The sequence below is a fragment of the Podarcis pityusensis genome (genome assembly GCF_964106645.2).
Source record: "Podarcis pityusensis genome assembly, chromosome: 11".
Classification (NCBI taxonomy): Eukaryota; Metazoa; Chordata; class Lepidosauria; order Squamata; family Lacertidae; genus Podarcis; species Podarcis pityusensis.
In genome coordinates, this window is record NC_138036.1 from 42,981,491 (window position 1) to 43,005,466 (window position 23,976).

General features: G+C 42.7%; 1 protein-coding gene across 4 annotated transcripts in view; it reads right to left on the minus strand.

The window, feature by feature from the left end:
• Nucleotides 1–23,976, minus strand: part of MCC (MCC regulator of WNT signaling pathway) — a 206,757-nt gene that overhangs the window by 20,140 nt on the left and 162,641 nt on the right. For all 4 annotated transcript variants that reach the window (XR_013977152.1, XM_080972405.1, XM_080972406.1 and 1 more), the window contains 6 exons: nt 12,322–12,468; nt 11,890–11,979; nt 7,462–7,610; nt 4,042–4,182; nt 2,522–2,622; nt 62–245 (listed from right to left, as the gene is read on the minus strand). Coding sequence is in view for 3 of the 4 variants with exons in the window: in XM_080972405.1 (XP_080828531.1) it covers nt 62–245; nt 2,522–2,622; nt 4,042–4,182; nt 7,462–7,610; nt 11,890–11,979; nt 12,322–12,468 (812 nt within the window). In the remaining variant the exon portion in view is untranslated. The remainder of the gene's footprint in view (nt 1–61; nt 246–2,521; nt 2,623–4,041; nt 4,183–7,461; nt 7,611–11,889; nt 11,980–12,321; nt 12,469–23,976) is intronic.

Sequence of the window (23,976 nt, forward strand, 5' to 3'; positions counted from 1 at the left end):
AATCTACTTCGTTCTGAACGCCAAGGCCTGGGGATTAACAGACCCAATGAGCTATGCTTACCTGGTGTGGCTGTTGGATGACAGGCTCTCCCAGGGCTGCACGCTGCAGCCGGTGACTGCAAACGCTCCACCGCAGCTACCGTCCAATTTCATCAGCAGGGCTTTGGCTGCGTTCTCAGCTGTCTTCCTGCAGTCATGAGCTCTTTTAAGCATCTGAGTGATGTTTTCATCACCTGTTTGGTCCCCTGTTTGCCAAGCAAATGATCAGAGCTATGCAGGTAATAAGCATTAATATGAGTAGACGGGCTCTTAAGATGACATCTTGCGCTTCCAACTAGGAAGTTAAATGTCTGATAAAATACACCAGGATTATAGTGGACCCACAGGCCACGATCCAGATGCAGACCATGGTTTCTGACTCTCCTCTTCAGAAAGCAGACTCTGAGACTGCTTGACAACTCTCAAAGCTGAGAGAAATGAAGCAGATGAGGTCTAAGTTTTGGACATCCACTGCCATAGATGAGATCTCTTAGCAGATGCTCTCTTTTGTTATATCGTTCTCCCCTTGTATCACTTGAAGCAAAGCAACGCCAGTTGGTTCTTCCAAGCTTATCCACCCATACAATTGTTTCGGCGACTGAAAATCACCACCCCTTTTTGCACCTCAGCTGGGAACCACTGTGTTTAATCATTTTTGTTTGTGTTTTATTCTCTTCATTTGTTTTGTTTGTGTGTGCAATGTTCAATGGAGCCGTTGCTGGTGCATTTTAAAATTAAAATAAACACTTTTTGTTGTTGTAATGAAGTACCTAAGCAAGCCTTATGGAATAATGACAGTCTCTATTTCAAAGCGTGAGAAAAATACGTATTAACATATTTCATCACCTTTATAAATGTGAATTACATCTCTCCTATGTTACCAGGATACAGGGAAAACAAACAGCCATTATGCATTTCCATGTGATCCACATATGCATACTGCTAATACAAGAGGCATAAAGACACTGCCTCCTGCAAACTCATCTCTACAAGCTCATACAATTACAGGCAGCTGAAAACAGGAACTATATCCCCACTTGTACTTGCTATGACTTTCCCTGGATGGCATCTCTTTAATTTTAGATGATTGTGAAAAGCTTCTTGTTCAGTCTTGTCCTTCCAGTGAATTACTTATAAAACTCATGTTAGTTTTTATTTAGGCTGATGACAGACATTTTATTACTGCTTGTGTCTTTTATCATTTAAATTATTTTTAAATAGCTCTTTAAAATTTGCATTGAAATTTCTCTCTGCGCTTAATTTTGGACTCTAATAATAGAAACACAGCATTAAAATTCCACAGATAAATGTGTTGCCTCATAAAGAAAAAAAACAACAACCATGCCCAATCCACAGGACTCAAAACAAAACGCCACCACATCTGTGGATCATTGACTCTAGTTTGCTGAAACTCATCCATCTTGTAGCACTGAAGCCAGCTGGTCATTTTGTCCTTAGGAGTTTTCACATTATATTTCAGTGGCTCTTGAGAAGCTGGTGATATAAATTAGATTTTAAAACAAGCAGCTTCCATGTCACAGTAGAGCTTGGGAAACAATTTTTTCTGGGCCCAAAGGTTTCCCCCATGTCCTACAACTCTGTATTAGAAACCTTGAATTGCCATTTTGGTGAGTTGAAAATGTGAAATCACACATTTTTCTCAACTTCTCTACAATAACAAATAATTGCAATCTTGATGTAATTTTCCTAAATGAACTAGGAATGTGTCTAGAAAGTGGCTCACTCACTATTAGACCATGCTGTCCCTAAAGTACTGGTTGTGGTTCGTGGCACTAAAACCTGACCCAAAATGCTGAGGTATAGACAGGGTGAAAATTCACAGCAAAAGAATAATGGCAGGTCTAGGGTGAGCTCTTTTGAGATATCTTCATAATCTTCTTCTTTGTATGCTACCTTTCCACAAAATGGGTCCCAAAGTGCCTCACAACATATCAAATAAATAATAAGCAGAACAATTGATAAAACAGGAGAAACTATTATATCTTGGCTGTGAGTCCTGGAAGTGCTAAAAACCATCTTCTTCTCTCATACATGTATCCAGCCATCTTTCATTAAAGCCACTAAAAAATATGCAGTTCACTTGAATGATGCATTTACAATATTGGGATGGAAACATGTGATACAAATTAAATAGCACTTATTCAGGAATTGACTATACAAAGTATGTGGCCTCCTTCGTTCAGCCTTTGATGTTCCCTTTTGGTGGGTTTGGAACCAAGAGCTTCAATCACTAACTTTCCTCAATTTCCTATACTAGACACTATGGCTATTCTCATTTGATTGCAGTTTAGTTTGGGTTAAAAATGCGATTGAAAGAAAACATACTTGATTAATTGGGGGGCAGAGGTGGGAGGGGGTTGCCTGAACTGTCACAAGATGATTGGGTGTTGCAACCTACCCTTTGAGGGCGAAGTTGAGGTACAAAATGGATTATAGAGAAAGTAACTTATTGAGTTCTTACCAACAGACCCGACACCTGCAGCTCTGAATTGCCCAAGAATGAGGGACTGTTCACTTTCTGCCAATGCCAACAGCAGCTCATAGGCTTCAATGCACTGTTCACTGGAAACAACAAAAACGATTCACTATTTGCAACTTACGAGACAGAAAAAAGGCAATATAGGTGACAGCAGGGAAGTGATGTCTGAAATGATGTAATTTCCTCTCTGTCTGTTAGCTGGGAAACTAGAACTTTCTTGCAGCTTAGGCTTGGTGATCCTAGCCAACCCCTACCTTATGATTCTGTAAAGGGCCCTGTGATCTTTGGATGGAGTACAGTATATAAATTGATTAAATAAATTAAATAAAAAATAAATTATTAACAGTCTGATTTGCTAATGTAAGATAGAAAGGGTGACATGACTGAACAACATCATAATACATTTAGACTGGGGAATTTCAGCTTTCAGTGCAGAACTCAATACTGCACTGAAGTGTAGAATGCAGAATGGGTCAAGAAGGCTTTTGTTTTCCTATGACATAGTGGAGTTTGGCCCCGTTGCCCTTTGGAGCACCAGGGAATGCCACAGCAAAAGACAGGACAATGGCTGGGATAAACTTGCACTAAAAAGAGCCAAAAGGTATTTACTTGAAATGGTTTGTTCATTGTGCTTTGCTTCAGCCTCTGGGCCTAACAGGTCATCATTTTAACTTTCCCAAGGCAACTTTCAGCACTGGCAATGTTTTACTTTGCTTTCCTTATAAGCATGTGACATGTTCTATGAACAATATGGATCATTTACTAAACTACTCTTAAGCCAACATTTAGGCACTTTGCTAAGTTCCATGAATGAGAATAACCTGCAAGGCAGTTAATGTACAGACGTGAACTGAAGAATTATTAAATACTTGCACATTCCATCTAAACCACTGAGTCTCTTGGGCTCACAGGTCAGAAGGTTGGGCAGTTCGAGTCTGCGCAACAGGGTGAACTCCCGTTGCTCTGTTCCAGCTCCTGCCAACCTAGCAGTTCGAAAGCATACCAGTGCGAGTAGATAAATGTGGCAGGAAGGTAAACAGCATTTCTGTGTGCTCTGGCATCCGTCACTGTGTCCCGTTATGCCAGAAGCGGTTTAGTCATACTGGCCACATGATCCAGAATGCTGTCTGGGGACAAACACTGACTCCCTTGGCTTGAAAAGCACCACACCCCATAGTCTCCTTTGACTGGAATTAACCGTCCAGGGGTCCTTTACCCTTTACCTAGTATCAAGCCAAATTGGCAACTCTTCATTTTCTCTGAGGCAGTCCCCAGAGAGCATGAAATGGACACTATCTTTCTACACGCTATCCCTGCCAACTCACACTGAGTAGAGTCCTAACAAGTAACGGTGCAAGGTAAGGAAGTGAGAAGAATTAAGGCGGGGGTGGAACAGTACATTATGTGTACTTACATACCTTCAAGTCTCTTCCAGGAAACAAGCATTACATGAAAATGTACTACCTCGTTTATTTTGTCTCTTGCATTCTCTGTGCACGTACCTGTATTGCAAGGCGAGCTTCAGGGCTGTGGCGTTGGACTCATATTTTCCAACCAGCATGCTCATCCTCTCCGCATTACTCTTGCACTCTTCCAGAGTTATTGTCAATAAATCATTCTGAGATTTTAAATGCTCAATGCGGCTGCGGAGAAGAAAACCATCTATAAACTTTCACAGAGCACCTACTCAGCCCTACCTGCCTTGAACGTTCTCCAAATGGCTCCATCTCAAAATGTGAAAAGTAATCTGGCCTTAATCATTTTCATCCATCACTGGAAAAGGCAGGGAAGGAATAAATAATGCAAACTGCATGAACAAGTCTTACGGAGAAAACCCTTTCACCAATAAAGCCCAATGAAAATGTGGGTGGCTTTATTATTATTATATTTTTAAGAAATGATATGGAGCTGCTTATATAGACACATTTCATTGCTGTACTTTTTTTCTTACCTATGCCCACCTCGCCCTTCTGTTCTCAACCTTGCGGTTTCTTTTGCTTTAAAGGAGTTCTGAAGCTAATTGGCCCAGGTAGAGAATCACATGAAAAAACAAAAACTAGGGTTGCCATACGTCCAGGCAAAAATCGGCAAAATGTCAAAAACCTCTCTTTTGAGATTTTGCGAAAAAAGCAGCTCAACAACTCTTGTGTCCTTACAGCTTTGTGAGTAGCTCCCTGTACTGCATTGTCACAAACTGCTTTTAAAACTGTCCTGAGTTTTCAATACTGTATTGGAAAAGTTTATACGATGCAGCTTTTCAAGAGCCAAGGCGGCTGCCGCTATAAGAGGGTAAGTCAAAAGCCCTATTGAGGTCATGGAAGCAGTTATCTGTGCAACTCTCTACATCAGTGATATAATTCACTATATCAGTGGTGGGGAACCTCTGGCCCATGAGCATCGTTAAAGCCCACCAGGCCTCCCCATTTGGCCTACGAACATATTTTGCCTTACACTTAGGGATGGGAGTGGAATTCATGGAAGACTGACTCAAAAGTGGATTCATTTGATTCAATCAGGATCATTGGGCAATGCCACAATTTATGGCGCTGTGGTGTAAACCACTGAGCCTAGGGCTTGCCGATCGGAAGGTCGGTGGTTCGAATCCCCGCGACGGGGTGAGCTCCCGTTGTTCGGTCCCAGCTCCTGCCCACCTAGCAGTTCAAAAACACGTCAAGTGCAAGTAGATAAATAGGTACCGCTCCGGTGGGAAGGTAAACGGAGTTTCTGTGTTTTTTTTTTTATATAAATATTTATTAAGGTTTTTACAGTATTACAGTAAACGGAGTTTCTGTGCACTGCTCTGGTTCGCCAGAAGCGGCTTAGTCATGCTGGCCACATGACCTGGAAAAACTGTCTGTGGACAAATGTCGGGTCCCTCGGCCAGTAAAGTGAGATGAGTGCTGCAACCCCAGAGTCGTTTGCGACTGGACTTAACTGTCAGGGGTCCTTTACCTTTAAGGAGTACACCCACCTGTCACCATCTTCTGTCTGGCTCTGACAAGCAGATTTGGAATGAAATGTCTCAACAACATTTGACCCCAAGTGCTCAAAAAAACCTGTCAAAATCTTCAGTCATTTGTGTATCTTAGGTAGGCTGACTAGGTTGGAGTTGGCACACCGACGATAGCCAGGAAACTCCACTATATTTAAATAAAACACTGGTTCACAACATAAACTTTACACCGATCCAAACTGTGAACTTGAATAAACTGAACTATATCATTGACTGAGGCCTGAGGGCAGTTATGCAGTATAAATAGCCTATGAGAAACTTCCAGCCAGTGTGGTGTAGTGGTTGAGAGCGGTAGTCTCGTAATCTGGGGAACCGGGTTCGCGTCTCCGCTCCTCCACATGCAGCTGCTGGGTGACCTTGGGCCAGTCACACTTCTTTGAAGTCTCTCAGCCCCACTCACCTCACAGAGTGTTTGTTGTGGGGGAGGAAGGGAAAGGAGAATGTTAGCCGCTTTAAGACTCCTGAAGGGGAGTGAAAGGCGGGATATCAAATCCAAACTCTTCTAAACAGGCCCTATAGGTGCACGCTCACAGGGGGAAATGCCAGAAACTATGAGAAGCTTCCAGAACTGAGCTACCTGCAATGCGATTGGTCAGTTCGCAGAAGCCATGCCTATCTCCTAGTTGGGTTGCAAATGCACCGCAACGTCTTCCAACTGACCTCAGCAAGCATTTCAATTTCAAATATTCTGATATTTTCTACTTTTAGTTCAGTATTTTTATTCATTTACTTGATTTGGGGGAGGGCACTGCTCCCCTGCCCCCTGGCTACACCCACGTTCAAGATCCTGATTAGATCATGGGCCCCCTTTCAGAACTCACATCCCTATGGATCCCTTTATGAGGAGTCGGAGGGCTGCCTCTGTCTGGTATGCTAGAAATGTTTTTTCTTCCCTTTGGGAAAGCTCAGCCATCCAGCTGCCCACAGATGGGAGAAGTGAGCACACAGGGTTTACTGCTGCTGTACATTTTGAATAGAGTAGAGCAAATCTCCCTGGGAGCAATGGGAGTCGATGACACACTGTCAGTCTCAGAGGGAACTGTACAAAAACAGAAAACAACACCACCATAGCTGCTTCGCTTTGAAACAGGTGTGAGGGAGGCATGGCTTCCTGCCAAAGGTGGGGTTTGCACGCAAAGCCTATCTCCTTTGCCCGTGCTGTTTCAAAGGAGGTGGATGTGGAAATGATACAGTTTGGGTATTACTTCTGAATATTTAGGTACAATAAATTGCTTTGACTGTCAACAAGTACAACGATGCCAACAGCACCTACTCGTCTCCACTAAAATTATCACACTGATCTATACAAATCAACTTGAAAACTGTATTTTGGGTTCCTCTGGAGGCAACACCAGCTGTTGCTAAGACCTGCAGAATAATATGCAAATCCTAACAAATCACTTTATGGCCTAATGCTGATGACTAAATTATCTTGTTGAAAGAAAGCTATTAATTCAGATTAAGCCCTCCTTTTCATCACCATATTTTTCCACATTTATATGCAGATGGCATAAGCATAATTCACACAAATCAAAATGATGGGGGTAACAAATCAAGTTAATCAACTGAAAGTAAGAGCTGATTACCATTATATGATTTTCAGATGCTGAATTCCCCCCTGCAAGTCAGCGCGATGCCTACATACATATGCAAAATATTTTCTATGAATATGTAATACACAGAAACTGGCTACTGAAAAGAGTCGTGCTCTGAAAGGCAGGTTCCAAAGTGTTGCTGTATAGTTGCCCTGGTAAGCTAATCTTATTTGATACTTTATTCACATTGGTCACTAGTTTTCCTATGCAGGCAAGACTCCATGACCAGCTGAATTTCCCAATTTCTAAAATAAAATTAAAGGGGAAATCCACTCTAATCAAAACAGAACTCTGTATATATATGTAAACTTTACCTGTTTAACCGCTCAGTTTCCACTTCAAATTCTCGGATTTTGCTTTCAGAGATAGCAGATCCATGTGAGTAGAGGGTCTGGAAAATTTCTTGGATGTTGGAACAGTCTTGAAGAGAGTGGGCTAAGTGTTCTGCTACACTACTAGAAACCTGCAATGAAATGGGGTATTTATGGAAAACAGCGAACTCCATGCATGCTGTATTTCACAGATTTATCACCTGTAAAAAGTAGTAGCATCATCATCTTGAGGTTGGGAGACAGCAGGGACTTAAAATAAACAGGAAAAAACAAACACACTGGATGAAGGGTGGCATATAAATTTAATAAATAAATGACACTAAGCCATAAATCTTGGTTTACTAAACCATACTGTAATATGCCAGTCGTGTACTAGTCTTCGCAGCCCAACCATGCCTGCATCGCTCCTCAATTGGCATGTGGCTAAAGCAAAGTCCTTTACAGCATCCCAGAGCCATCAAATGGGAATCTTTTGTCACATTAAAATATCCACAAAGCAATATGGACGCTGGGTACTGTAACAAATGAAGCAGCCCAGAAAAGGGACACTTTGAGCCTTCTTTAATATCCATGTGGGACTGACTTTTTCTAGTAATTAAAATATTTGTGGGATTTATTTCTTTAAAAGTCACAGCAAAGGAGCTAACAAGCAATGAGAGTGGAAGTGTGGTTTTGCCACAGACATTAAGGCTTCACTCTTAAGCCTGGGAATCACTGCTTGGGATCAGGATGCAAATTCTGTAACGAACAGACAAGGGCGACAAGGGAAAGAGCTAATCACAAGAGAACAGGAAAAGGTATAAGGGGGTCACCTGCTTCTCGTTAATTAATTAATAAATTTCAGCAATAGGCTGCTCTTCATTAGGAAAATCACGAAGTGTTTTACATTACATTCCTATTCTAGAACAGCAGATATTGTATAGACTGTTCAACATGCATCAGGAGGCCTCAGAAAGGGTGCACACTGAGTGCTATTCAACTAAATAGCCAGTGTGGTGTAGTGGTTAAGAGTGGTAGTCTCGTAATCTGGTGAACTGGGTTCGCTTCCCTGCTCCTCCACATGCAGCTGCTGGGTGACCTTGGGCCAGTCACACTTCTTTGAAGTCTCTCAGCCCCACTCACCTCACAGAGTGTTTGTTGTGGGGGAGGAAGGGAAAGGAGAATGTTAGCTGCTTTGAGACCCCTTAAAGGGAGTGAAAGGCGGGATATCAAATCCAAACTCTTCTTCTTCTCTTCTAAATCATTTCTAGAGTAGATCCACTTAGATTTATAGATGTAAAGAACTTGAGTCCACTTGAGTAACTTGACTCTACTTGATTTTCATGGGTCATCTAAGCATGACCAGGAATGGATATCACTCATGTCACGAAAGTTCAGATTGAAGAACCTAAAAGCTCTTAGAAGTTCTTCCCTATCCAATCTCTCCTGATATGAACAGGAGATTTGGGGAGGGGACTCTCCAAATGTATTGCTGTCCACACTTGTGTCAGATCACAGTGAACTGTTTACTTTGCCTTCGGATTCTTCCTCTGCCATTATGTGGTCCACATCTGCACAGGTGTCAGTTAACTGCTGTTATTCTCCGCCACATCTACAGTGGTACCTCGGGTTAAGAACTTAATTTGTTCTGAAGTTCCGTTCTTAACCTGAAACTGGTCTTAACCTGAGGTACCACTTTAGCTAATGGGGCCTCCCACTGCCACCACCAAACAGTTTCTGTTCACATCCTGAAGCAAAGTTCTTAACCCGAGGTACTATTTCTGGGTTAGTGGAGTCTGTAACCTGAAGCGTCTGTAACCTGAAGGGTCTGTAACCCAAGGTACCACTGTATAACCTTGTGAAGTTGCTTTGCAGAACCGTGTGAAATGATGAACCACCATTCATGAACTGCTACTTTCAAGGAACCTTTTTGAGTTTTTGCATCAGTGTAATAAGGAAGTTGCAGCAGAAAAAATAGATTGCTTTCCTGTCTGTGACTCTGAGGTAAGAATTACAGAGAAAGAAGAATGAAGAAAAGGTGTGGCTGTGAACTTTCTTAGCTGCTAATGGTCATCAGCTTGATCAAACTGAAAAACCAAACTACTAACAGGAATCAGTCTAGTAATAGTAAGTCAAGAGGGTTCCAGTTTCCTCTATATTTATTTGAATGCTTATGCTTTGCTTTTCTGTTATAAAATCAAACCTGAGGTGGCTTACAAAGCACAACAAAATGGAAAATAATCCTGACATTAAAACAGAATCAACAACCAGGTGAATTATAAAATAATTAGTCTTCGGATACCAAGTAAAGCTTTGCTGGATACAATCTTCTTTCTAGTAGGATCCTCTTTCTAGTGCACTTCCTTATAATAATGTTGTCCAAGCATCAAACAAAACCCCTAAAGATGAGGACTAGAGATTTTGCTGCTTCATAAACAAATAAAAGACAGTTGGAACAATAATGCAGTTATGAATGTTTTACACTGAAGTACTCTGCAAGAGATCAGAATTATTCTCTGGCATCAAGCTTAGGTTGTAAATCATCTTAATTTTCAGTTATTGCATGATATCCTTCTGATGTGGGTAGAATTATTTATGTGAGTGGGATTTTATCTTTATCCATTGGGTTGCTGTTGGGTTGTATTAGAACTGCAAAAATACAGCTCCCTCCCCACAAATTCATGCTGAGTCTCCTTAATAATATAATCTCCAGCTGTAAAAGCTGGTTATGGACTTCTGCCACAGAAACCAAATGCATGGCTTTGCATATTCCATGCACATGGTACAATAACAAGATACCCTTATGCTGCAACATGAAAATAAGTTCTGCTCTCTTTCCTCTCGAAAACAGAATTGTATCATGCGAATATAGGTATGCTTTCTTAATCTGCATAATTTAAAATCACTGTTAAAGAACAGGAAGCAGAATACAGTTGTACCTTGGCTGCCAAACGCCTTGGAACTCGTACATTTCGGCTCCCAAACGATAAAAAACCGGAAGTGAGTGTTCTGGTTTTTGAATGATTTTTGGAAGCCAAATGTCCGATGGGGCTTCCGATTGGCTGCAGGACCTTCCTGCAGGCAATCAGAAGCCTTGCTTTGGTTTTTGAACGTTTTGGAAGTCCAATGGACTTCCGGAATGGATTCTGTTCGACTTCCAGGGTACGACTGTACACGAATAAACTGACAGTTTTCACAATTGAGGGGTGCAAGAAGTGGGGTTCCCCAAGGACCAGTATTGGGAACTGGGCTTTCTAACTTGTTCACAAATGACCTGCTGTTGGAGGCAGGGTGAGGTTTCGAAGTTTGCCGACGGCACCCAATTTCTCAGGATGGTTAAAACAAAATTGATTGTTAGGAGCTCCAAAGGTATCTCAGTAAACTGGGTGAATGGGCATTTAAAAAGCAAATGCAATTCAATGTAAGCAAGGGTAAAGCAAAGCAGATTGGGGCAAAAAGAAGAAAGAAGAGGTTCTGAAATGGGACTGACTGATGAGGAAAGATCTTGGGAACAAGGCACACAGGTGAATGAAAATGTCAAGCCAGTATGCAGAAGCTGTGAAAAACACAAATTCCATATTGGAGATCATTAGGAAAAGGGTCAGAAATAAAACTTCTGATATAATAATGCCACTATACAAGTTGATGGTGCAAATGCGCTTGGAACACTGTGTACAATTCTGGTCGCGACACCTTAAAAGGATATTGTAGAGCTTGAAAAGGTGCATACAAACACCCCTATAAAAGTAGTTTTCTTCCTCTCTTATCATACTAGAACCCAGGGTCATTCAATAAGGCTGAATGTTGGACGTTTCAGGACAGACTTCATACAGCACCTGAAACTATGGAATTTGCCAACACAAGAGATGTAGCCACCAACTTGGATGGTTTTCAAAGGGGTATAGACAAATTCATGACCATAAGGCTCTCAGTGCCTATAGTCACAATCACGATGTATTACCTCCAGCATACTAGTTGCTTGTGAGCACAAGTAGACAGCGCACTGTTGCAATTCTGTCCTACTTGCGGGTTGGTCATTGTGAGTGCATTATGCTGAAGTAGACAGGCCTTTGGTCTAATGCTAATGGGCATTTCTTGATCAGATTCTTTTCATTAGATTACTTATATATCACCATCTCATGTAAGGCTATGTACAATATATACAAATCCTTATGGAAGGATTATATGTTTGTAGCATTTATGTTTTTTTGTGGGGATACTCAGTACCAGCAAACCGCCCCCCCTCCCAGATATTAAAAGTGTGGCACTTATTGTAACAACTTCATGGTGAGTACAGGGACCGTTTTTGTTTCCCTTAAAAGAATGTTATTTTAAATATATATTATTTCAATTTTTATACCACCCTTCATCCAAAGATCACAAGGCAGTTCACGACATGAGCATAAATCCTATGTGATCGTTAGCACTCACCCCTATGCTGCTGATTTCAGATCCCAGGACAGGACGGTCAGATGTTGAAGATTCCGATCTTGTCTTTGAGAGCTTTACTCGTTCAGCTATCTAGAAACGGGGGGAAAAAACCCCACCGCAAATATTAGGCGTCGTATGTAGCTTTTGCACAGCTATGCAAATCCCTCCCCCTTCTTCACACATCCAGAAATTGTATGTTAAGTTGATTAATGTAAACTGGCATGTGTGTTGTGACTAACAGAGGCTTAAAATCCTTAGCACTTATCTCTCCCTGCAGCTCGAGTTTTCAGACTCACTTAGGATCCTTGTAAATTCCCCTGGCACTCTGGCTCATGCTTCCCAGTTAATTGCACGCCTGCACAGCAGCTGCGCACAGCAAAGGCTGCGTCTCCCAGATAATGAGAGGCACTGTGGCAATGTACAAGGACTCACCTTGGCAATGGGGATGTCATTACTGCTGCTGCTCGTGCTCAGTTCTCCAGTGCTAGGGTTAATGGGACGGTTGGCAGGAGTAAGGCGGCCAGGACTTGATGGGCCAGTTGCCTGGACACTTTGTAAACGCGTCTGCAGTTCTCGAACCTGGAAGAACACACAATATTAAGACAAAGTCATTTGTTTTCCTTTGCACTTGGTCTGATGAGCAGTCCTGGCCGCAGCAGCCAAATTCTGCTTTAGCCTGGGTTATTGATTTATTTGTTAAAGGAAGAAAAGCTTGGAAAAGTTCTAAAGCAAAAGCTTTTCCATTGTGTCAGGGAACTGCCATCAGCTCAGAGGCGAGAGGTGGAAGAGCAGTTGTGTTACAGGGAGCCTCCGAAGATCTTGCGAAGCAGTTCTTCCTCTGGCGAGGAGGGAAGCCCCGCCTCCAGTGGGGAAGGGGCGCAGGGATCAGAAGATGCTAGGGAAAGCCTCAACACCGAGCCTGAGCTATGGGGAGGGGAGGCAAGCCCCCCTTTGCCAGCGCCCTCTCTGCGCAGTAGGTTTGCGTGCAGAGAGAGGAGGAGAGGGATGGGGGTCACACGACTGTTATGCTGGGGAAGGTATAAGGACCGCCCACTCCCAGATTCTGCTAGCGACTGAGCAGACATGGACTTGAGACGCTCTGCACTGTAAGATAGTTTGTACAGATAATAAAGTCTGGAAAAGACAGGTTGGAGTCTTGCCTGTTTGCTCTCGAGCAACCACACCACTACCTGACACATTGGTTCTTCGGCTGCTGCAAAGCAGTTTCTAGTACTACCAAGTTTTATGAAGCATGGACATATTTACTGAGAGTAATCTGTCTTTCTGGCCATATGAACACCTTTAGTTTGAGGTCAGATTCAATGAGCACCACTGGAAGAAACACAAACAACGCATGTGGGGGGAAAAGCGGTGGATCCATTGTTGTCTTGTTCACTTCTTATATGCTACCGAGCAAGATGAATAGTTAACTCTTGATGAAAGTTGCAGTGGTGAAAGGGGAGGAATAATTGTACTGGATCCCACAACTGTTATGTCCCCAGACTTCAGATGAGTAAAATGACATGGACTTAGGCACATATTATGTATAAACAAATATACAGGTATGTGCCACAAGAATTAGCCTTATTTAGATATACATAAAAGCTGCGGATGTATGAATTCTTTTATATGAATTTATTTCAGCTGAAGATTCCTTCCAGACCACAAACCATTTCAGGATTTTCTTCCCATCCACACTGTATCATTGCAAAAGCGACCTGGCAGTAAGACATGGTGGGCAGGGGAGACTAATGAACCACGTAGAATCCATGGGTTTGCCTCTGGGATTATGGCCAGAGTTCCCAGAAATTGATTTATGCATACAATTTAGCAAAATGAATGCTAAACGCAAGGAAGAAGAAGAGGAGGAGTTTGGACTTGATATCCCAGCTTTCACTCCCCTTAAGGAGTCTCAAAGTGGCTAACGATTTCCTTTCCCTTCCTCCCCCACAACAAACACTCTGTGAGGTGAGTGAGGCTGAGCCCAAGGTCACCCAGCAGCTGCATGTGGAGGAGCGGGGAATCGAACCCGGTTCACCAGATTACGAGTTCACTGCTCTTAACCACTACACCACACTGGCTCTCTAGCACTATCAGCCTCACTAGGATTAACAGGTGACAGTTAAGAAGTTTCAGTTCTCACATAATGTGCACTTCTAGCTTAAAGTTCACTCTGTTTCCCATTTCCAAAATGGTTCCACGTGTGTCAAACTAGCTACTAAATCAATCTCGGTGCTTGCAAACTCCAATGCACGCACGCTACAGAGAGCCCTCAAACCAGTAAGATGCTCACATGCACACAATGTTCTGCCCCAATGCAGGAAGACATTACAAATGAACCACGCAGTTCCACATTTGAATGTGTTACATCCATGATCATCTGACCCCAAAACAATCATTTACTTCCAGACCAGATCAAATGATTGGGACGATAATGAGCTTAAAGAAACACAGTGCAGCCCAGTTCGCTCATCCTCTTCTCTTGCCGCGCGTGAGAGAAGGAGGTGCCTGCGAAGAAAATCAGGGCATCATACAGATTAGAGATTTCTTCCCAGAATGTGACAAGCGAATGGATCCTCACTTTAATGGTGAGAGATAACTCACTACTCTGGTCAACTGGGGGGAGGAATAATTCTGAGACCAGAAAAGTCTGACTGGATGGAGGAGCCAATGTCAGAATGCAGGGCTGGTGGGAAGGAGAAGAGAAACTGATTTCAGGAGCTACTAATGAGGTGCCATGCTACCATCCTCCTGGCAGCAGGTAGTGTTGCACTGGGGTAGAGCAGAAGCAAGGATGGGGAGGGAGCCGCAGCGTGGTGCCACCCCACTGTGCCAGTTGCTGTTGGGTATTCATTCACAAAAGAGTTAACAAAATCTAAGATTAAAGTAAGTTATTAAAAAAGCAAACACACTGTGCTTTATTTCATCATCTCGAAGTACAAACATACATAGGCAGGCAACCCATTCCCAGAAATGCCTACACAACAAAGCTCAAAACAATAATAAATCTAACCAATTTAGTGCAAACGCCGAGAAGTAAATTGGAAGGTTCTTCTCAGCTACTAGGATAAATTGGCACCCCAAATTTCCATCTGTGAGCTGATTCAGACTATTTTCCCCAGCTTCATAAACCATGATTTATCCATCTGGAGGCAAGTGTCAGGATCGAATGTTCCTCCCCACCCCTCATAATAAGCTCCTGCCTTATTTACCACTTATTAACCACGATTAAACCAGTTTCCTGGTGCAGATAGAACAGGGAATTGTGGCTTAACACATGCCAGGAACTGAGCCCTGAAGCTGGTGCATGACGTGAGGAGGAGTAAGGTGAAAGAGGAGCAAGCGTGATGCTTGTCCCTGAATTTATGATTTAAGAAGTCGGGAAAGATCATTTGAACTGGCTCTATGAATCTATGTTACAGGATACGGAGCTAATGGTCTGCATATAATAAAGCAGTTTGAAATAATTATTTGTAGAGAAACATCCTAGGATGACCTCATTGCATTAAAAACCCAAAGTGATTGAAGTGTAAATAATTTATTTATATTCAGAAGCTATAGTTAAAATGCAGCACTGCAGAGCAGATAAATGCTAGAAACACAGCAAATTAGAAAAGGGTACCCAACAAATCAGTGAAGTAACTCAATACCCCCAAAGTTGCTGAACAACTGCATTGCTCTTATTATATGCAATTAAAAACAACAAAAAGGTATTAAAATAAAGCAGGCCTGACCTCAAAATGGCTTTAGGACTAGAAAATGAAGGGGGGGGGGGAGGAAAGCTTGCAAATGACATTTTTTGATGCAAGATTATAAGCTTTGCCTCGGACAAATACTTAAAGAAACAAATGGCCTTCTTCAGCACAGCAACTTGGGCCACAAGGGAAATCAAGAGCTCATTTTTCCTGCACCACTAGCATAGAAAATAAAAGAAGAAGAAAGGAAATAAACATGCAGTCTGAAGGGGAAATTTCCTTGAAAGTCAAACTGTTTATTGAAACACATAAATATCCCTTCCGATTATAGCAGTGGACAGAATAAAGAAGTGCAGTGAGCTATAGTCCCTAAACCCAGAGGAACTTAAGTAAAAATGAGTTGCTACATATATACATAACTTGTCAGCTCATGAAGGACAGGGTACTTAGAAGCTCTACTCCAAAAAGATAATACTAATATTTGAGCTATGTGTTACACTAAGTACCCATATTTAAAAAGGATGCTTAGCAGTATTCCTTCCTTCCCTTCTTCCAGCTTCATAGACTCTGACCCAGACTCGGAGAATAATGGGTACAAAGGGGGCTTAACCCAAAATTAATCCTCCTGGTTTCAATTCCCACCCAGAGCTGCTGTTTGCAGTAAAGCAACACCTTCAAGGGAAATAACATGATTTGCGGTAGGAAAATGTCATGTGAAGGAAACCCCCTCCCCACAGTTCCAATCTAGACCAGACCTTCATGCAGCTACTTTTTTCCTGAAAAACCATTATAGTGGCACTTCAGGTTACAAACTTAATTCATTCCGGAGGTCCGTTCTTAACCCAAAACCGTTCTTAACCTGAGGCGTGCTTTCGCTAATGGGGTTTCCAACTGCCGCCGGCACACAATTTCCGTCCTCATCCTGGGGCAAAGTTTGTAACCCGAGGTACTACTTCTGGGTTAGCGGAGTTTGTAACCCGAGGTGTTTGTAACCTGAGGTACCATTGTAGTTGGTGCTAAGCACATGGATAAAAATGCACGCATGCTTAATGTCATGTGCGACTTGTTCACATCACACCAGCTGAAATTCCCTCCTCTGTACAACTGTTAAAGATGTTACAGCCCTCTTCTTTGCTACCGACTATTGGGGGCTCTTTCAGACAGGCGTTTCCCCCCAGTCCGAACTGGAGATTTCACGGCTGGAAAGTGGAAGCCAGCCCTGTCAACATGCAAAACTTGTTCTCGGCCAGAGAGTTCTGGTCCTTTGCAAAGCAAGCTTTGGTATGTGGTTTGAGACCAGGATTTCGGAAGGACTACCTTCTGCCTTGTGACTCTGATGCTCCACTGGAAGCATCAGAAGTACTGCTTCACTTCTGTTACCACTGGAATACTGAATGGTTAGTATGCTAGCCTGGGTATTTTCAGGGGTGGCATCCAGGAGTCTTGATTGGCCCCCTTTTGATTTGTGTTTTGGTATGTTGTCAAAAGGGTTGCGGGTGGCGCTGTGGGTAAAATCACCGATAGGGCTTGCCGATCAGAAGGTCGGCGGTTCAAATCCCCGTGACGGGGTGAGCTCCCGTTGCTCGGTCCCAGCTCCTGCCAACCTAGCAGTTCGAAAGCATGTCAAAGTGTAAGTAGATAAATAGGTACCGCTCCGGTGGGAAGGTAAACGGCGTTTCCGTGCGCTGCTCTGGTTCTCCGGAAGTGGCTTAGTCACGCTGGCCACATGACCCAGAAACTGTATGCCGGCTCCCTCGGCCAATAAAGCGAGATGAGCGCCGCAACCCCAGAGTCGGTCATGACTGGACCTAATGGTCAGGGGTCCCTTTACCTTTATGTTGTCAAAAACACAGCTTTGCTGAGCTTCCGGTTTGGTTGAGTTTTTCTCCTTTCTGTTATTTTAACAGGCTGCTGGTCTTAGTATGGTCCATTAGTTTTGATTTCCATATTGATGGCCTATCATTTTAATTAAAGTTAGCAGCATTGGGTGCCTTGTGAGGAGCTGAAAGTTGGGATATAAATATTTTGGTAAATGAGTTTAAGATATCTTTAAGTTATGTTTTCTGCAAATAGCACTTCTAGGGAGAAACTGAAATTATATGGGGTAATTTTTGGTTAAACCCTTTTCTCATATACGTCATGGTGCGAGTTTGGATCAGAGCCTACTTGGTTACTTTTTCTATTAAAAACAAAACAAAAAAGCAAACAATGCCAAGCATGTTTTTATCAAGAAACACCCAAGTGCTTTTATCGTTTTGTTCTTCTAATAATCAAAACACTAAAGATATTTGCAATTTCCCCTATTTTCAATAATTTATAAATCACTTTCACAGAAAACATAGGAAAATTTCTGTCTCCTTGCTATGAAGGTTTCATAACAGATGTCATCTCCATAATGGAATGAAAGGGAAACTCATTGTAAATCGTGGCAACAATTGCCACTGAATAGCAATATTCTGATATTCATTTGTACATGCGCACACACATATGGTAATTTGGATATATTTGGGGTGGCCGGAGTGGGGAAGAGAAGCTTGTTAAAATTTCAATGCTAAGTTAAAAGCCACTAACAACTTATCAAGCAGTGACTGCTAGCCATAATTATACACCATAAAACAACATTTATAACGGAAAGAAAAATATATGAGTAATATTCAAACCACACTTAGGGTGGAAAATCCTTTTTCAAGAAAGTTTAAAAATTGTAATCTAAGCAAATAATAAAACTACAGTATAGGGTGGGATTCGCTTAACGAACCCCGCCATTGGAAGCCCCTGCACAAGGACTTCCACTTGCGAAACAGGGTTTCCCCCCACCCCTTCGTGTGCCCCCAAAATGGGCTCTGCAGGGGTTGTGTTACCTCCCAGAATATAGGGGCGAGGAGAGGAGGATCACCCCACCTGGAAACGTGCAACCATAGGAGCCAGCTTTTAGGGGGCCAAGGTCTTTTCACTGCCCCAATACATTATTTGAAGGGGGCAGGCACCTCCCGAGTCAATGGGGATTGCTATTCAAATGGCGTGCATATGTAATGTTTTGTGACCAGTTATGCAGGGTGGGGGTTACCTGGGCACCCCCAATATTTTATTCCAGTTGGCACCTTTGGCTACAATGCTTGCACAGACAGAACATCTTTCATACACAGCATGATGCTGAATTCCACCCATAGTGCAGGAAGTAAGGTAAAGGACCCCTGGACGGTTAAGTCCAGTCAAAGGTAACTATGGGGTTGTGGTGCTCATCTCGTTTCAGGCCGAGGGAGCCGGCATTTGTCCGCAGACAGCTTTCCAGGCCATGTGGCCAGCATGACTTAACCACTTCTAGTGCAATGGAACCATGACGGAAACCAGAGCGCACGGAAAAGCCGTTTACCTTCCTGCCGGAGTGGCACCTATTTATCCACTTGCACTTGCATGCTTTCAAACGGCTAGGTTGGCAGGAGCTGGGACAGAGCAACGTGAGCTCATCCCGTCGCGGGGATTCAAACCACCAACCTTCTGATCGGCAAGCCCAAGAGGCTCAGTGGTTTAGACAACAGCGCCACCTGCGTCCCTTACAATTACCTACTGGGAGTACTGTTGTTCCTCACTGGAGCTGGGAGAGGGAGGAGGAAGAGAGGGAGCTCATGGATCTAAAAGCAGCAAAAGCCACTGCAGCTGGCCCAATGTGTCGGTGAGAAAGTGGAAGTGATTATGGAGGCAAGAGAGAGGTATTGCAGGCCAGGGTAGGCAGTAAGGAGACTTCCGGGTTGGCGCCATCGCCGAATGGCGGACTCCCTCCGAGCTCCGGAGGGAGTCGGCTCGGCAGGGGCTGGGTCCTACCGCGCCGGCGACGCGGGGACCCTTAAAAACCACGGGCACGGGGCCCGTGGACATGGGGACTCGGCTGGTACCGTCAGCGCCCTCCCGACTCGTGAAGGAGCCTTTTTAAAGGCTACGGATCGGGTGCCAGGGAGTGGCGTGGTACTTTGAGTCTATCGCTTCCCCTGCCGAGTGCAGCCGCATGCCATTCGTCGGAGAGCGCTGGCTTCTTCCATTTGAAATTCGGACATTTAACAAAAACCCGTGAGTAATTGGGTAACCGGGTACAAAAGGAGAAAAAAAAAAGGAATTTTTTTTTTTTTCGGATTCGGCACGAGCGGGGGGGATCTAAAAAGGAAGTCAGTCCCCTCCCTGATTGTAAACATGCTAAAACAAGGACTGAGAAACCAAGATCAATTCAGAAGTTTATTGCTGACTAAAAATACCAAATTCCACGATGGAATCATTACAAGAATTGTGCTGGAGGAGAGTCGAGGGTGAGAGGGAAAAGGCAACCCCCCCCCCCCTGAGAACCGGGGCGATTCAGAGAACCTGGCGGAGAGAGATGGAGAGTTTGACAGCTGTCAAAGTAGCTGTCAAATCTTGAGAATATAAAGAGGACTTTGCTACAAGTATTTTGCTGGTTAATTTTGATACAATTGGATATAAATATGGATACAAAATGTCGGGTGGAAAAAGAAACAACAACTTGACTTTTGGATGAGAGGACACAAAGTTATTGCAATCCCTCTAGAGGGGCTTTGGGACATTACAAGCGGCGTATGTGGAAAACTACTCTGGGATGTGTACTACTGGTCTTAGCTCTTGGGAAAGCAGCAAAACTGAAAATATTGTTTTGTCTACAGAGGTGACAGCACAATAGAATCTTTCTATTTAAGTAAGCTCCTGAATAACAAACCTCTGTAGAGATACTAGATTTCAGAATAAGAATGGTTTTGCAGCTGAACAAGACAGAAACCTGAGAAAGTAAGAAACAAAAGAGTAAAGGACCAACTACGCCACGGCAAGAACAATGGGAGGAGCAACAATGACCAAGGGAAATTAAAGGCCTCGATTAGACTGGATTTATGAAATTAAACATTATCAAAACAAGTAAATTTAAAGAAAACCGGCAAGATGGATTGAGAAAAATTTGGCTGTGGACTTGAGACCTCCAGGCCGACAACATACAGACTGATGGACATAGGGAATCTAAACCGGGGAAGGGAGGGGGAATTCTAGAATCCAAAGGCTATGTAATCAACTTCTGGAACCTTCATCTATTTTCTATCTTTGATTTTTTTATATATATATAACTTTGGTATTTTGATTTAACATGTTTTGGAAAAAAAAAAGGGGGGGAATTCGTGGAAGGAAACGGGGTAGATTTTGGGGGAAAAAATCTTTGTTCTATTTTGTTAAAGGTGAGGAGTGATGTTAAGATTGCAATTTAAATTGGCTATTAGGCATAACATATTAGGTTAAATTGGGAATGAGAACTTGTGGAACCAACGTAGGGAAAGGGGAATACAGTCGGGAGGGGAAGGAGGGAGTCCCAGAAAGAAGGTTATGAAAATAAGGGCTTAAAATTGGTCTCTTTTTTTTTTTTCTTTCTTTCTTTCTTTTCTTTATCTTTTCTATCTTCTTTATTCTGTTATTATTGGAAATTTTAATAAATATGATTATAAAAAAAAAAAAAAAGGGTAGGCAGTAAGGAGCTGAAGAAGGCAAGCGGATCTCCTTAAGGAGCACAAAGAACACCTCCCCTGAGGCTCTGGAGGCTGTGTCACCTCTGTGAGGCCAAGCCAGCGGCAAACTTTCTATTTGTGTCAGCATGAGCCTGACTGTGACCTTGTTCACACACAACTCTAAGCCAAAATTCAAGAGAGACGAAATGGAAGAAATGAAATGACAGCAGATCATATACATAAGACAAGTCAGTTCAGGAAGTAGCTTGCTGGCTCAGAAAAGTGAGTACACATTCTGATATATAAAATAAAAGAGTGGAACATAGCAAGAACAAGTGGTGGTGGCAAACAAGGTGAAACATCCATGGCCAACAGTACAGCTCTGAACTATGCCGACAGGAGATTTGAGGGGGTGGGTAAGGTCCACTTGTAGGTGGTGGTGGGGAAACCCACTGGTTTAGCGCACCATTTGTTAAAACTATTTGCAAGCAGTTTCTTCAGTTGAGAACTTCAAGGCTGGGGGGAAAAAGAAACCTACTGCGAAGGAAGGTTGAGGAGCCGTGTAGGTTAAAGGAGGGCAGAGGAGGGAGCATGGCACAATTAAACGAGGAATGCCACTGCAAGGGAGGGATAAAAAGCCTACAGGGAGGAAGCAAGAGGAGGAAAGCAGAGCATAAGTCTGGCTGCAGGGCTGGAGAAAAGAGAAATGATTTCTCTCCGCATAAATTTGTGTTGCTGCTAAGAACTTTTTTTTTTAAGGCAGTTCACATTTTCCGTGCCAAGAAAAGGTAGCTGGGGAATGGATGGAGGGAGTGTTTTGCAGATCTAATAATCCATCAAATCTAAAAAAGAATTTGAGGAGAAAAATGTTTGTGGTCAAAAGGAGGACATGGTAAAGAGATTACCCTGTTTATGGGCTTGCAAAAGAACAGAATGAAGAAAAATGGGAGATCTTAAGACTAGACAGCTACAAACACGGGATTCTTACTTAGTTCCAGCATTAGCGACCTGCCACGTGTGCACCTCTAAGGAGGCTATGTCTTATTCATAGCAACCCAGAGATGGCTTGGGCCCATTTTGGAGTATTGGTAACACCTACATGATTCCTCGTAGGCATCACGTGAAGGAACTGATTAAATGAACTGGGACTTCCACATGGAACCCTTGCATGGGGCTGCCATGATTGCACAATTTGCAGCAGTTGTGCATACAGGCTACATAGGGAACCACTGTTTCATACTATCAGGACACCCATGTGCACACACACCCCAACTGTGAAACCTGTGCGCTCGTGCTGGTGACAACATGAGGTTTGCCAAGCAAGTGCTCGGGCCTCAGAACACTTCCAGGTCATTCTTAAGTGTTCATCAGGCTAAACACAGAGAAACACTCCACACTGCTGCCTATGGTTGCTGCCATGGAATTCTTTCTCCAATGAGATTCACCAAAGCCCAACCAAGCATATTCCAGTGGCATAAGGTGTTGTCATCTGGGTCAGTAGCTAGGGTTTGTTTTGTAGTCTACTTAACATTGCCTCGGCGAGCATAGCGCTGAAATAGGTCCTTCCATCTAAGACTATGGCAGGATGCATTAATGGTTTGCTGTCTTTTTTTTAAAAACTATGCTATTTAATTACAGACAAAAACCATCTCCCTGGGCAGAGAATGGCAATTGCCTGCAACACAGGAATCTCACCTAAAGCGTCCATGACAGATGGTCATCCAACCTCTGCTTAAAAATCTCCAATGAAGGAGTGTCCACCACTTAAATGTTGTGACCCCACATCCACACCCCACCAAGGTGATCCAAAAGTATAACATGGTAAATTTTATCTAAATATAATGTAAAATATATGACTTTTAAATTCATATGACTTTCATAAGTATGCAGTTGAAAAACTATACGCTAAACATCAGGTATTCTACAGTTTCTAAGTAAATACGTAGCAGACACAAACTTGACTAGAACTCTTAAAGTTGATTTCTAATGAAATTGTTAGCTACGCTTACTAAAGTAATTTTTAATCAGCAATTTCAGCAATAAGCTAGCAATAGCTGTAATTACCATGCAAAAATTAGCCGAGAAATCTAAGCCTCTTGGGTTGTATCTTAATTAAAGAGAAATGTAGTTACTGCTAGTTCTCACTCCACTTTTTAATAAAGTGACAGTCGGGATCTGAACACTAATTTTAAGGTTTATTGACCCGTATTATTATTATAGTATTATTGAACGGCTGTGATACCTTCGGTGTATCTTAAGAAATGAAAGTAGCGCTCTCTAATTCAAAGTCAATACACTTCCCAGGATTGATTTATTCACATGGGATACATGCTTCATGGATGAGTTGCCTGGAAGAATATAGCTCTCGTGTTCTATCACAATTATACTAGGCCAGAGTCACTTGTGCCTGTCTTATTCTCAATTTATAATGCCTCAGTTATGCTCAGCACGAGGAGGACCTGTAGTTCCAAAACGAGCCGTGACAATGTTCATAAGGCGGAAAAAGTTACCTACTATTGTTTACTTTGCACATTCCCCTTGCTACGTTTCTGGTCAATTTTACTTTAGAATTCAGTATGACTCTGTATATAGACACATGTTTTTAATCCCTCTTCAGAGAGGCTAGATTTCAACACAACCTCTTAGGAATTATGAGTGGCTTGCAGATATTGCGAACTTCAGCCTTCTCATAGCAAACCACATAACCACCAATGTATTATAAGCCTAAAAAAGTTTAAAAGGCCAGTTTAAAAATGAAGGCTGGTTTATTTTGTTGTGCATTTGATATGCTTTGCCTCTATGGTTTACAATTAGAATGCCACTTAGAAATAGAATTCCTTTGCCAATTGCTTATATGCATTTCTAGAGGTAACAGAGTTACGCAAACAAAGCAAATAAAATCC